This window comes from Trachypithecus francoisi, unplaced genomic scaffold (genome assembly GCF_009764315.1).
Source record: "Trachypithecus francoisi isolate TF-2019V2 unplaced genomic scaffold, Tfra_2.0 Lachesis_group21, whole genome shotgun sequence".
Classification (NCBI taxonomy): domain Eukaryota; kingdom Metazoa; phylum Chordata; class Mammalia; order Primates; family Cercopithecidae; genus Trachypithecus; species Trachypithecus francoisi.
In genome coordinates this window covers 31,713,182-31,728,622 of record NW_022681467.1, presented here as the reverse complement: position 1 = coordinate 31,728,622, position 15,441 = coordinate 31,713,182, and the positions used below count along the sequence as shown (strand labels likewise).

Genomic DNA, 15,441 nt, shown 5'->3' with positions numbered 1-15,441 from the left:
CATTCAGTCATTCACTCTTCCACTTAGGTATTTATTCACCCACTCACTTGTCTGATCATTTGCTCTGTCAATCACTCAATCACACATTCACCCAGCAAACATGTAGTGGCACATACTTGGTGCCAGGCTATGTGCCAGGTGCTAGGAATACAGAAAGAAACTAAGGCCTACGTCTTTCCCTCACAATGCTCCCAATCTAGCGGGGGCTCAAACAGGTTCATAAATAAAATACATGGAGAAAAGGATACAGATCATGAGAAAATAAAAGGTTATGGAACTTCGAGGAATGAGAATGAGAAAAGAAAAGGTTTCAAGTTGGAGGTAACACAGGGTCTGGCACACCAAGCCCTAGGGAAAAGCCTGATAGTTCTTTGGGGGCACCACCCAGACACTAGGGGAACCCAGGAAGCCGGTGGTACCTTGGCATGGTGCAGGTCTACTCCATACATGGAAAGCTTCTTGGCGTTCTCTAAGAAGTGGATTTCTGCTTCTCCTGGGGTCATCCCCCTTAGGGAAAGAAAGTGATCACAGGTGACCAAGGGAAAGGCCCAGGCTTGAGTCCTGCTGGCCAAAGGTGGCCACCATCAGAACCCATGATTCTGTGAAGTCAAATATGCTGAGCCCCACCCTAATCCTTTCCCTCTGTCCTCAGAGCAGGAGGGTATACCCCAACTCCCACTTCAGCCCACCCAACCCCCATCTTCTGCCAAAGCTCAAGTCCAGTCTTGTTAGTCCAGGGAGCATACAAGGGCTGAGCTGGGAGTCAGGATTTTTGCCTCATTCTGCCACTGAATTGACTGTGAGCTATAAATTCTACTTTTCCATGACCATAAAACCATTGTTAAGGACATTGTTCATTATAACCACCCAAGGGCTCCTAAATTATTACCCACATGGGATATTTCTTGCAGAATTTAGTATCAGAAGCCACTTAATCTCTCCTAAGGAACAGGTGCACATTATCCTTTCCAAAAAGAAGAGTTATGTAATTAATCAAGTTCCTTCTTTGCTTTGGCTGCCAGGAAACTTGGACTACATTTTATACTTAGAGCAAACATTTATTGAGTACTATGTGCTGGTTACTGTTCTAAGCACTTTACACATATTAACTCACTGAATCCTCGTAACAACTCTGTAAGATAGGTATTATTATTATTCTCATTTTACAGATCAGAAAACCGGCACAGAGACATTAAGTAACTTGTCCAAGGCCACACTGCTATGAAGGGAGAGTCAGGATTTGTGTGACTTCAGAGTTTATGCTCCTAATCACTTCATTACAGGGCTTGTATATCCTCCAGGCCTCAGTTTCCTGTGACCTGTCTACTTCTGGGCTGCTGTGTGGGATACCTGGACATGAGATGTCAGTGTGCTTTAGGTCCAAAGAGCTGTAGGCACAGCCGTTAGTATTTCTCCAGCCCACATCGATCTGAACATCGTTCTCTGAATTATTATGACTCTTGCAAATCCTAAGATGTCTTGCTCTCTAGGACAGGGATGACAAATAGATGGCAGGCAGGCCACTACTCCCTGTTCCTATGCCCAGGTGGACATTGCTAACCTGGGCATTGTAAGGAATCAGTGTCCTACTCAACACAACATCACAGCAGTCACTATTAACCAAGCAGAGTTAGTGTGCGATTCTCAGAGACAGCATTTGCCACCCTTGACCTAGCATTCATCACACCCCAGCAGGCTCTTCCCCACGTACACGATCACTCCACATCTGGCCCTGGCCCTCCTCTCCAGATGAAGTCCACAGAACAAGAGCCTCCTAATTCCCTCCATCCTCAATAGTAATGAGACAATATCACCATACTCCTTTCCCTGGGTGCAGCACTTTACAGTTTATAATGAACCTTCACATTATTAATTATACTGAGTCCCCATAACAATCCTGGACTTACAGTCCCGAATACTTCCAGCTTAAAAGGACCCTACAAATCATTTCATTCTGAGGGTTCCTCTCCAGGGGAACCTGTACAGAAGCAATGGCGAAGTGGAGTATCTGGGTTGTTACAATGACTGAGAAGGTGTTACGGGCATTTACCGGGTCCCAGGGATGCTGAACATTCTGCACAATGAATTCTCCTGCCCCAAATGCCAATAGTTGAGAGACACTGATAATCTAACTTCGTGCATATGCAGGTGAAAAATTGGGCTTAGAGAGGTTAAATAACCAGCCTATAGTCACACTAGTTAATTATCATCCAACTGCTGAAACAAGGTACTTTCCCCTGCACAATCAACTATTCAACTCCTCAATCCACAGACAGCAACACTAACAGCCAACATGCAGTGTGCCTTTAATATGTGCTATTTAGGCTTCCGAACAATCCTACAAGGTGGGTTTAACAGCATCCACCTTGAACAGATGAGGAAACCAAAGCATAGGAAGTGAAATGACCTTCCTGAGATCCCCTGGTTAGAAAGTGGCAGAGCCAGTATAGGAACCCTAGCAGGCTGGCTTTTGGGTCCAAACTTTTGAACTCTATACCAAGATCTAGACACCAGGACACTTACTTAGAGACACAGTAGCGATTATTATCTCTAGCTGGCAGATAAACTGATTCTCAGAGGCCAAGGACAGGGAATTATCACACCTATAGAGGAGTTTAAGAAACTTGGGTCCCAAAAGGTCATCAAGGCCATACAGCCAGTCACTATCGTTCCTATTTACAGAGATGATTTGCTCTCAGGTATACCTCAAGTTAGGGGCAGAGCCAGGTGGGGTACAAACAGCACAGTATGCGGCGGCCTAGGACATTCAGGCCTGCAAGGAAGGCTCCCACTGGCCAAGGAGCCACAGAAGGCCCTGGCTGGCACCCTCTTACCTGTATGTCTTATGCAGCTCCATGATCCTCTCCTCCAGCTCCCGGGTCTGGTTAGGGGCGAAGCGGAGCTCGCTGACATAGTTGCCCACATGCTCCTCAGCATCATAGTCGCCCAGTTCGGCCTGCACGGCGTAGGAGCCCAGTAGGGCATGCGTGACAAAGGAGCAGGGCAGCCGGCCCGTGATGATGTCTGCCCGCAGCTGCAGGCACAGGTAGTATCTGGAGATAGGAGAGAGCCAGCATGGGCACAGGGCCCTACTCCTTCCTAGATCCCCCAAACACAGCTGTCCATCAGAACCAAACAGAACACAGCTCAGCAGAAAAGGATGTTTGTAGACACTGGCGCTTCATATGTTGACAATCTGGGTATGTCTCGTGAGATGGTTTTGCAACATTTCACATGACTTTAAGCATTTTTATGCATTTCTAAATTTGAGGGATTTGTTTTCTATTATGAGAGCATTTTCAATTTCTAACTCAATTTCAAGCTAAATAGGACTACTTTGCTGGTTTGGCCATTACAAAATGTCATGTAGTTTTAATTATACAAGTAATATACTGTATTCATATTGAGGGGAAAAATGCACACTTTAGAGGTGACTCTAAATTTCCTCTTGATGACCAGAAATGCATGTGGTTTTGATTTATGGGTGTTTCTTACCTGTAAATGGCATCAAATGCTGCCTCTGATTCTAACAGCTCACTTTTTCATACCCAGGCCTTAGAGCCCTCCCATGTCAGCACATGTAACTCTGCCCCATTCATTTTAACTTCCACACTGTATTCCATTGCCCGGATGAACCTGCTTGCCAATGCTTTCCCAAAACTTTCTTATTTTGCCTCCAGCTCTAAGTAAATTGTCTGAAAACAAATTGGTTTAAAGGAACATTTCCAACTACCAGGCCATAACTTTTATGCACACTTGGACGATTTTACAATTTTAGAACCATTTAAAACCATTTTTATTGCTTTTTGGTTACTATTAAAAAAAAAAATGTTTCATTTTTAGCCAATGATGCCTCCCTGTCCATTTTTGTTATGTTTCACCATTTTTTTTCAATTGCCTACTTCTTTTTTCTTTTTCTTTTTTTGAGATGGAGTCTCACTCTGTCACCCAGGCTGGAGTGCGGTGGCGTGATCTCAGCTCGCTGCAACCTCCGCCTCCCAGGTTCAAGCGATTCTCCTGCCTCAGCCTCCTGAGTAGCTGGGATTACAGCCACGTGCCCCACGCCCAGCTAATTTTTGTATTTTTGGTGGAGACAGGGTTTCGCCATGTTGCCCAGACTGGTCTCAAACTCTGGTCTCAAGCAATCTTCCTGCCATTGTTTCCCAAAGTGCTGGGATTACAGGTGTGAGCCACCACATCTGGCCTTTTTTCTTTTAAGTGCCTTTTACTTAATATAATTCTTACTACTCTGTGACATTATTTCAGTCAGAACTGAAGTCCTGGCAAAAAGTATGTGCAACCTCAGTGTGCGCTCAGGGCCAAGGCATAGACTCAGAATCAGTAGCAGCTCAAACATCACTGGCACCAAGTACAGGCTTATGGGCATTCTATTCAAAAGTCTCAAAATTCAGAAATCACTGCCAAATATTCTGACCAATCTTTCATTTCAATCAATTTGTCGTTTTGACCAGTTTATTTTGGGCCTAACTATTTTTGGCGAAATCAGCTGCTATAGCACCCATCTCCTAGGGCCATCTGTGCTAGGCAGGCCTAACTTCCTTCCTGGTGTCCCTGGAAGCACAGTGCCCAGGGTCTGGCACAAACAGGAGAAGTATCAGTAGGTAAGACCAGGGGGATGGAAGCTATGCTGGCCTAACCCACACAGTCCACTTGGGAATGGAGTTTCAGATCCTGATGCTGCCACATTAGCCCACACCTGACCTCAGGGCTCAGAACTAGGACTAATGACGCCAAAGCCCAGGCCTGATCTGTTCCAGGAACATCTGTCTTATCTCCCAAGGCCAGAGTCAGCCTCCTGACCTTGGTCGATGGCCTGGCAAATAGGCAATCGACATGAAAGTGAAGGAGGGACCCAATGGGAGAGAGGGGCTGGCTTAGGAGCCCCTCCCCTGCTATAGGGGAACTCCAAGCCCATATCTTCTGTTGGGAGTAAAAGGCCCATCACCTGGATGACACAGCCCCAGGATATCATGAAGTAAGACTATCTCTTTGGAAAGGGCTTCAGAGAAGGGTTTCCCCCTGTTCTGGTTTCCAGAAATGGGTAACCCCACAGAAGCTCCCATTCCGAAGGATGCTTTGCACTCATTTCACTGTGGGGAGTCCCAAGCCCCACTTGACTTCCATGTGCCTGACGTGTGCACAGAGTAGCATGCAGACCAAAGTCCCACGTTCAAAGACATCCCATTCTACTCCCTCCATATTCCCAATGCTGCAAACTGGTGGCTCACCCAGCACAGCAGCCTTCACATGGGTTTGGTATGTCCCATGCATAGATGGCCCATGCTATGTTATTTTAAAGTTTGCATTTGTTGCCAACATTTAGAAACTGTGGTTTTTATGCTTTAATCTCTAGGTTCATTCCAACAATCAGGCCCAATTCCTACATGACAGTGATGGCCCGGAGGGGAACAGCAACTGTTTTAGGTGGCTTCTGTCCTCTCTACAAGGGGCCCCACAGCTCCCTGTGATACCTCTTCCTCTGACATCAAGGGTCAGCTGCCACTGACCACTGTGTTTGCATCACTGTGTTTCTTACAATGAGTCGGCTTCCTGTGTTGATGCTGTCTGCATGACCTTGGTAGGAGACTGCATTTGCAGCTGCTATCACATACTGCCTGTGTCCCCAGGGCCAGGAGCCCTCATCCGTAGTCCCACACAGCCAGCACACCTGCCTCTCCCTCCACAGCCCTCACCTTGTGATGTCTTCTGTCAGCTGGGCAGGATCAGGTGGGTAGAACTTGACTGTGAAGGCAAAATTCCAGGGGCTACCTGAGAGGAGATGGGAGAGAGATCAGCGAGGCCCTATCACCCCATTGGGTGGTCCAGATGCACCATCCTATGGGCAGATTTTCAAAGTCTTCTCCTATCTGTAATCTCAGGACAATCCAATCAGGAAGGCTGGAACATTACTCCCATTTGACAGATTAGCAAACTGAGGCCCAGGTTAAGAGACTTCTAAGCTAGCAGTAGGAAGGAAGGTAGAAAGAAAGAAAGAAAACTGACACTGCATGCCAGACACACTGTTAATTACTTTACAAACATTACTTCAGTAAACCTCACCACAACCCCATAAGTAAGTCCTATGATTAGCTCCATTTTATAGATGAAGATACTGAGGCCCAGGCAGTAAAGCAGTCAGCCCAAGGTCACCCCACTTGGAAGCGGCAATGCTGGGGTTCAAACCCAGGCCATCTGGCTCCTTGGTCTATACCCTAGTCTGGGTCATCGTATGTCAATGATAAGAAAAAAGTCTAAATAATACCACATTAAACAGGTTTCTTAAATTTGGACTTGTCAGAGCCCTCGCCCTGCTACTGTGCATTGCAGCTCTCTGAGGGGAACATGCATTCAAGAATTTCCAAAAATTGTTTGATCTGTTGTATCCATTTTTTACAGAGCATCCTGCAAGATTAATGTTTCTCAGAACACATGTTGGAAAACTCTGCCCTGTATCATGTTGACTCCATCTCAGATGACAGGATTGAATTATAAATAAGACCCAAAAGGCAAATATAATGAGCTAAATGTAACAAAGGGATATTTTAGGGGGATAAATGCTAACCTCCACACTTAGATGTGAAAAACCAATGGTACACATCTAAGAAGATACACAGGGGAATAAAGGCTGAGGTTATAGCTGGAAGCAAGCTCTGCAAGCCCAGAGAAGGGGTAGTCACTTGAGAGGGGATGAAGGCAAGTAGGTGTGAGGTACTGGACAAAATTAGCGAAAGTCGACATATCCACAACAATGGTCAGACCACCCCTGGGAATTTCAGGTTTCAGGCTCAAAACGGCCCCTGACAAAGTGAGAAAGTGAGGCCCATCCAGGGCAGGGCTGTGGTCATGGACCGCTGGAGGTCACATCGCCACTACCATCCTTGTCTCTGCAGTAACCACTATCTGCACCATACAGATGTCACATCTCAAACTTTTACTAGATGCCAGTCACTGCGCTTGCTAAGAACTTTATGCACATGTATGGGGTTCAATCTTCATAATCATCCTGAAGTTGACTTTCTTTTTTATAGATGAATTCTGAGAGGTTAAGTCACTCTCTCAGGGTCACTCAGCTAGTCAGTGGTAGAAAATGGGGATCCTAACTCTGGCCATCTGGCCCCAGAGCCCAGGCACCTGACCACACCGACTCCTTGGAAAAAGCAGCTTCAAGGAATAATAATAGTCTCAGGAATTCCTACCTCAGGAATAATAATGGTAATAATCAATCATAATAATAAATAATAATGGCTAATGCATACTGGGTGCTACTGTGTGCAGGTACCATTCTACATGTAATACTCATTTAATCCTCACAACGTAAATATAAGTACTAGCATTACCCTGCTTTACAGAGGAGGAAACCGAGGCACAGTCAACACCAGAAGCAGATAGAGTTAACATTCAAATCCAGGCAGTCTGGCCTCAGTGTCTGTTTGCTTAACCATCACACCAGATTGCCTCAGGGAAGCAAGAAGAAAACAGCTACTGAGCACCTACTGTGTGCTTGGTGCTGTCCATACATATGTCATTGAACTGTCACCCCTACTTCATGAGGCAGGAACTACTAATCCACTGGCCAAGGAGAAGCAGGGACCCAGAGAGGTGGAGAGCTTGCCCCAGGTACCCTACTTTGCCCTACCTCGCCCCAGGTGCACTGAGGTTTGGGAGGAGATACACCCAATTCTGAAGCCCAGGCCAGAAGGACCAATGGCACCACCTTCAGAAGGCTGAGGTGCTGTCACAGAGGGCAAAACATTGCTCTACTGGGGCACCAGAAGGTAGGATGAGGATGAATGGCTGGAAGTTACAGGGGTAGAGGCAGAGACTGTGGCTCTCCTGGATAAGGCGCTTGCTAGGTAGGGATCAAGACTATTACTCGATGACTTGGGATGGCTACAAGGAGTGACATCCACCAGGCCTGGGCTGTGCTGGCAGGAGCTGCAGGCCACCTTTGGGAGTGATGCTGAGACCTGACCATTTGGTCCAGCCGCCTGTCATTCCCAAGCTCCTGGTCCTGACCAAACACCACACGCTCAGCTGCCTGTATCTATCTGTTCCAATCTCTTTAGTCATGAGACACAGGCCTCCCAGCCCCTGGGGGACAGCCTGAAGCCCAGGTGGAGGATCTGTCAGCCCCCCGAGGAGCGCGCTCTGTCTGTTTGCCTGCCTCTTTGTCTCCAACTGACAGAACCTACAGGAAGAATTCCTCGAGCCCCCTCCTGCAGAGTCAGCTGGCATCCCAAGGCCCAGCTGCCCGCTGTCATGGCAACAGGCTCAGCTACAGCTTTCCAGCCAGGGGACCAGGGAGTTCAGGAGAGACCAACCACAGCCAAGGGGGACGGGCCCTGGGTGGAGGCATCTCTGCCTCGAGGTCCCACGTCTCCAACTGCTCAGGCTGCCTTGCTGAGGCCCCCTACCTCCCCCTTCTGCCATTTGGGAGCCGCCCCATCCCTCCCAACATGCTTTCTCTAGGCCAGAAAGGACAGGTTGTTGGCCTGCTCATCTACCTTCACCCCAGGCCTTGAAAATAGCACAGGATGGTGTTGGAAGACCAGGACTCAAGACCTGGCTCAGCCAACATTTGGCTCTGTGACCTTAGGTAATAACTGCCTCTCTCTGGGCCTCTGAGAAAAGGGTCATTGCTTACTGAAATCTACACCATTCCTGGACAGAAGGGTGGCTGTTTCCAGCCCATCTGCTTGTCCTTTGTCCTAGACAGCTCTGCAGGTCCCTTCTAGAGCTGACATCCTGAATGTATTTATGATTCCTCTGCTAACTTGTTGTGTGACTCTGCACAGTCGTTTCTCTTCTCTGGGCCTTAGACTTGTCCTTCCCGCTCTGGCTTCTCCCAAGATCTGCCATGTGGAGTACAGGGACTCATGGATCTGAATGCACTTTCTTTTCTTTTTTTTTGCTTTCTTTTTTTGAGATGAAGTTTTGCTCTGTTGCCCAGGCTGGAGTGCAGTGGGTGTGATCTCAGCTCACTGCAACCTCTGCCTCCCGGGTTCAAGAGAATCGCTTGAGGCAGTCCCAGTGCCTCAGCCTCCCAAGTAGCTGGGATTACAAGCACTCACCACCAAGCCCAGCTAATTTTTGTATTTTTTTTAGTAGAGACAGGCTTTTCCTATGTTGGCCAGGATGGTCTCAAACTCCTCACCTCAAGTGATCTGCCCGCCTCAGCCTCCCAAAGCGCTGGGATTACAGGCGTGAACCACGGCGCCCAGCCTGAATGCACTTTCTAAAGGAGGAGAGAGCAGTACAAGGGAGGTTCTCATGGCCTGGAATCCCCTCACCCATTCACCTCCCCAACCACAGCAAGCCACTCACTCCGGATCTGCTTCTTGATCTCCTTGGAGGGGTCCAGCCAGTTCTGAAAGAAAAGACAGAGATCTTCAGAGGGAATATGCAGGAAAGAACCTGACTTGGCTGGGAGAAATATCTTGAAATGGCCGGTCAGCAGCCCCTTGTGGGCAACGCCCTTCCTTGGCTAAGCCTCCTGGTCCCTTTTTCTTGGGTCTAAGGGGTGAGGGGAATGGGGCCAGGATTCACTACCAGGCTTGGACCCAGTGTCCCGGAGCTGCCACTGCCCTGAGGCAGTTCCAGTGAGCAGGTGATACAGCTGCAATGGGACTGGCAGGAAGGAGGAAATTCAGAGTCTCCCAAGGATGGGGGAGAGGCTCTGGCAGGGAGCTCCTAAGCTCCCCCAGCAACTCTAGCAGCCAGACCAGGGCTCTTTAAATTCCCACCTGGGGTTGACCTGTATGTCACCAACAAATGGCTGAGACAGGGAACCGCGGGTAGATAGGGCTGGTTGAACCTTGGGGACATGCAAACAGAAGATGCTTAGTGATCTGAGCACTAATGGAAGCCATGCAGGGTGGCCAGGATTATAGGGGCCTAACGGAAGTGCAGGTCCCACCCTGCTCCCTAGTCCAGGTACCTTCTGACTGTCGGCATCACAGAAGGTCAGGCCGAAGTAGTCCTTCTCTAGGAGGTTGAGGTGTTCACAGACCAGGTCAAACAGCACCTGACCCCGGCCATGTTTCTGAGGAGGGAAGCAGAACAGCTGTGAGGCTGAAGTATACCCCAGGGCGAGGCTGGGAGATACCCTAGGCTCCACCAGGACAACTCAAAAACCCCAAGGGCCTTTTGGCATCTGGACAGGAATGCAGCACTCCTGCCACCCACCTGGCTCTGCCCTCTGAGTCCTAAGCGGGTAACAACAATGGCCAGCTCCTTGACGGCCTTCTTCCAAGTTCTGGTGGGGGTTTCTGGACCTTGACCTTGCTTGGGGAGAAGCTGAAGTGGAAGGCATAGGAAGTGACAGCCTTCTCCTTCCTTTTTAGTGATTAAGAGAAGGAGGCTAACTTAGACTGAAGGAGCAGAAAACCAAGTCCTAAGCTTTAGGTGTGAGAGGAAGAGAAGAAGCCCCTGGAATATGACAGAAGCGGGCAGTGGGTGAAGGGGAGGGCTTGGGACTCAGGGTCACAGTGTGACCCTCCCTTCCCTGAGTGAAATCCAGGGCAGCCCAGGCTAGCCCACCACTCCCTTCCCCACAGCCAGTGAGGTTTCACAGAGGCTCATGGGGCCTCCATCAGCTTCTGCTGGAAGAACCATTGTTAGGGCCAGATAGGTTCCTCCCACTCCTGTAGAACTAGGCTTGGGCCTCTCTGAAACACCATTCAAAATGACGAAGCCAAGAACCTGACTGGGTGCACTCCAAACCCACAGGGGTAAAGATGAGCACCAATAAGGGGATCACAGGGCAGGGGAACAGGAGGCAGTCACCACCCAAAGAAGCAGGGACTCTAGAGAGGGAGTGAGGCCCCTGTAAGGTCTGGCTGGGCCCTCAGGACCAAGCCTGACAAGGAATTCCTGAACCTGGAGATCATCAGAGAGAGAGGACCTGGCCTCAGTCAAACGCTTTATGCACTTCTAGGACAGGCAGAAATGGCATCTTGGGGCCCATCACGGTAGGAGAGAGGACATAGAAGATAGCCCTTTCCTTTGTCCCAGGAGCAGGGAAGGTGAAATCTTTCTATAGACAAAATACATACACAGTCAGGTGCAGTGGCTCATGCCTGTAATCCCAGCACTTTGGGAGGCCAAGGCAGGCAGACCACTTGAGGCCAGGAGTTTGAGACCAGCCTGGGCAACATGGTGAAACCCTGTCTCTATTAAAAATACAAAGATTAGCTGGGTGTGGTGGTGGGCACCTGTAATCCCAGCTATTCAGGAGGCTGAAGCAGGAGAACTGCTTGAATCTGGGAGGTGGAGGTCGCAGTGAGCCGAGACTGCATCACTGCACTCCAGCCTGGGCAACAGAGCAAGACTCTGTCTCAACAAAAAAAGAAAAAAAAGAAAAAAAAAGAAAAAAGAAAAAATACATACACATAAAAACAAAACAAAACCCTGTAGAGAAGAGGGACTCAGCCTCCCAGGACTCAGGAGTAAGTCACATCCCTAAAACCAGGGCATGGGGGAGAAAAGGGGGCAGCTCCTATAAATCTTAGTAGCAAGGACACCCTCTGAGCTCTTTGACACATGCGGAGAAGGGCCAGTAATGCTGCCTAGGCAGGGGTAGAACCTCTAAGGGCTCACAGAGGGGGCAAGTGAGAGCTCAGAATTAGGGCAGGAGTCAGAACCTATACAGGAAAAGGAGACCTAAATGTGAGGCCAGGAGGGCCAACCCCAGATGGAGGCATCTGCTGAGTCACCACCATGGGGCAGGGTTTCTACACGGCCTGGGTGACATCCTCCCAGTGAGCCGCCTCCCTGTGATGGGGTGATGGGCTTGCCGTAGAACCCTCAGGTGACTAGTTTGTCCTGGAGACTTGAGATGGTACCCTGGACAGGGATATTCACTAGGAAAGGAGGAGCCCTCTCTCCACCCAGTATATAAAAATGATTTAATTTAAATGTCAGTCTCTCCTGGGTGAATAGGGGAGCCCAGTTCCCAGGTCTACTATTTGTAGATCAGCCCTTACATGGTGGCATCCTTGCCAAGGTATAGTCACCCTGTAAAATCTTCCCGTGGTGCCAGCCCTGTACCTCGTCTAATTCTATTTGCAACCATAACCACTCTCTCCAGGCTTTGGTGCCACCATCTGTACAAAGGAGCTCCGAGCCAGGTCATCTCTCTGGACGCTGTGGCCGGTCCAGGACTCCTCTGGTTTGGCCCAGGCTGGGTACACACAGGAGCCTGCCCTGGACCTGAGGCTGGCCAACCGGGGACAGGACATATGGCACTCAGTGCTCCCCTACCTCCACCTCACACTCATACTCCGAGGCATCAAGCAGAGTGACCCGGCAGATGGCACTCTTGTATTTCTTGGCAATCTTCTGGGGTGACTTCTGGGCCTTGCTGGGCGTGGTCCTCTCCGACAGGCCATCGGCCTCACTGTAGTCCTTCTCCTCCATGTCTAGGCTCTGCAAGACCAAGCAAAGTAACAGTTTGCTCAGTGAGTTTTAAGCCATGGCCTTTCATATAAGGAAGAAGCAATATGGAGGCATCTGGGGCCAAGACAAACCCCAGAATGAGAGTCGCTGCCGTCTGAGACCCACAGGGCAACTAGGGTCTACGGCTGGTGTGTGCAGAAGGAGAGCCAGGGCTTCCATGCACAATGGGTGGCCTCGTGTGAGGGGTCCCCATCTTCCCGGCAGGCTACTGCTGCCATAGGCATCCTCTGAGGCAGAAGCATCCCATGAAACCAAAGCCAGTGGCCAGAGCTGCCCTGTCTCCCTAGAGCAGCGCGTGACTCAGCATAGCATCCATCTGGTCTCCTTCTTTTTGTCTGTCACTGGATCTAGCAGGAGTCTGGGAGCTGTGGACTGAGTTAAAGGAGAGGAGAAAGGCCAGAGACCCGCCTCTGCCCCGCCCCCTGCCCCGGGCCCTAACTCCACTGCTGATGCCCTCAGTGATCTTGGCCAAGTCCCTGCCCCCTCCAGGCCTATCGTGAATTAAGGAAGGTGTTAATTAGATGATGAGGTGAATCTGTTGTAGCTTTAGGGGCTGGCCAAGCTAGAACATGGGGCTAGCCAAGCTAGAACAGACAGGTTCAGGGGTAGGAAAATAAATGGAAAGAACTCAGGCTTCAAAATCAGATCTAGATTTGACTTCACCTCTGTTACTTTATGGCAATGTGACTTTGGATAACTCACTTTATCTTGCTGGTGCTCAGTTTCCCCAAGTGTAAAATGGGGGAGTTAGTAGCTACCCTCTTTAGTTTCAGAGAATAAAATTTAAAAATGATCACAGGCCGGGCGCGGTGGCTCAAGCCTGTAATCCCAGCACTTTGGGAGGCCGAGACGGGCGGATCACGAGGTCAGGAGATCGAGACCATCCTGGCTAACACGGTGAAACCCCGTCTCTACTAAAAAAAAAAAATACAAAAAATTAGCCGGGCGAGATGGCGGGCGCCTGTAGTCCCAGCTACTCGGGAGGCTGAGGCGAGAGAATGGCGTAAACCCGGGAGGCGGAGCTTGCAGTGAGCTGAGATCCGGCCACTGCACTCCAGCCTGGGCGACAGAGCGAGACTCCGTCTCAACAAAAAAAAAAAAAAAAAAAAAAAAAAAATGATCACAATGGGCCAAGCGTGGTGGCTCACACCTATAATCCCAGCACTTTGGGAGGCCAAGGTGGGAGGATCACTTGAGCCCAGGAGTTCGAGACCAGCCTAGGCAGCATAGCAAGACCTCATCTCTACTGAAAGTTAAAAAAAAAAAAAAAAAAAAAAATTATGGCCAGGCGCAGTGGATCACACCTGTAATCCCAGCACTTTGGGAGGCCAAGGCAGGTGGATCACCTGAGCTCAGGAGTTTGAGACCAGCCTGGCCCATATGGTGAGAACCTATCTCTACTAAAAATACAAAAATTAGCCAGGCGTGGTGGTGCATGTCTGTAATCCCAGTTACTAAGGAGGCTGAGGCAGGAGGATTGCTTGAACCTGGGCAGCAGAGGTCGCAGTGAACCAAGAGTGCAGTGGCACCACTGCATTCCAGCCTGGGTGACAGGGCGAGACTCCAAATCAAAAAAAAAGAGAGAAAGTGAAAACAATTAGCCAGGTGTGGTGATGCACACCTGTTGTCCCTGCTACTCAGGAGGCTGAGGCGGGAGGACTGCTTGAGCCTGGGAGATTGAGGCTGCACTCCAGCCTGGGCAACAGAGTGAGACCTGCCTCAAAAAGAAAATAAAATAACTACAATGCTCCCAGCACAGTGCTTGGCATGTAACGGGTCACTAATAAATCTTAGTTTCCTTCTTTCCTCCCTCCTGAAAAAATACTGGGGCCCTAAGAACTGGACCTGGAGGACGGTCTGGGCAGGAAAGGGATGCCCATGCTCTCGTGCACACACCTGTTCAGCAGGCCGCGTGTCCTGCTGGGGTGGATGCTTCTCATTGGAGTTGGCCTCTGGGTGGCCGTGGCCTGCAGGGGTCACAGGAGTGGTCACAGCGGCGGCGGCCTCGGGCTGCTGCGGGGCCTCCTCCTGAGCTTTCTTCACCTCAGAGTCGGGGCCTGTCTCTGTTGTCATGGTGACCAGCACGCCTGCATTGGCATGAAGGAGATCATGTGACAGGGAGGGACAGCAATGGTGTAACAGCGAGAGGGGCAGGAACCACACGCGGAGAGAGACAGATGGAGGCAAACGGACAAAGAGTCACAGGGCAAAGGGAGGAGGGAGGGAGAGACAGAGGAAGTGGGGAGGAGGGAGGGTCATGGGAGGTGAGGGGTTAGTGGCTGAGGTCACAGGCACCCCTCCCACCCTGTGTCTGCAGCTCTTCAGGGACTCTAATCTCTGGGCCTTTCGTAGGGATGATGAGTCCTTCCAGGAGCCCTGCTCTGCCAGGAGCACATGAGGCCACCAGTGACCGCCTCTAGGCAGGGCTCAAACCGGGCTGTCTCTCCAGCCACCTCACCTGGCGCTTGGTAGCCCCTCAGCAAAGCTGGATTCACAGAATTTAACCAAAAGAGCCCTGGGTTCCAGACACTTCCAGTGCTGAAGCTGGACACACCTCTTCATGCCCCAAGCTTCAATAATTCCTGCCCTGCTAACTTCACAGAATAGATCCAAAAAGAGAATGACAGGAAGAAACTTAGGGAAAAAAAAAAACAAAAAACGTGCAGCCTTGACGATGTAAAAGTCAAAAGAATAGGCTCAGTTCCCAGGTCGGCCACAAATGTGGCAGTCACTTCACCTCTCTGGGACTCATCCAAAACATGAGCAACGTAGAGAAATGCTCTCTGGGATAAACGATTCTTGTCATTTTCCCCTTTCAGCAGTAAATGAGGAGATTTCAGAGAGTCAAGGACCCATTGCCCAGCTATTCTGCTGGAATAAGCAAGTTACAGAGAGAGAAAGAGAGAGAATGGCATGGTCTCATTTTTATATTTGAAAAACAAAACAGGCCAGGTGCAGTGGCTC

The 15,441-nt window shown here is 49.7% G+C and overlaps 1 protein-coding gene across 21 annotated transcripts in view; it reads right to left on the bottom strand.

The window, feature by feature from the left end:
• Positions 1-15,441, bottom strand: part of EPB41L1 (erythrocyte membrane protein band 4.1 like 1) — a 141,417-nt gene that overhangs the window by 45,712 nt on the left and 80,264 nt on the right. For all 21 annotated transcript variants that reach the window (XM_033186292.1, XM_033186289.1, XM_033186285.1 and 18 more), the window contains 7 exons: positions 14,374-14,564; positions 12,283-12,447; positions 9,959-10,063; positions 9,346-9,388; positions 5,715-5,790; positions 2,835-3,053; positions 420-507 (listed from right to left, as the gene is read on the bottom strand). In XM_033186292.1, coding sequence (XP_033042183.1) covers positions 420-507; positions 2,835-3,053; positions 5,715-5,790; positions 9,346-9,388; positions 9,959-10,063; positions 12,283-12,447; positions 14,374-14,550 — 873 coding nt within the window. In that variant the 5' untranslated portion in view covers positions 14,551-14,564. The remainder of the gene's footprint in view (positions 1-419; positions 508-2,834; positions 3,054-5,714; positions 5,791-9,345; positions 9,389-9,958; positions 10,064-12,282; positions 12,448-14,373; positions 14,565-15,441) is intronic.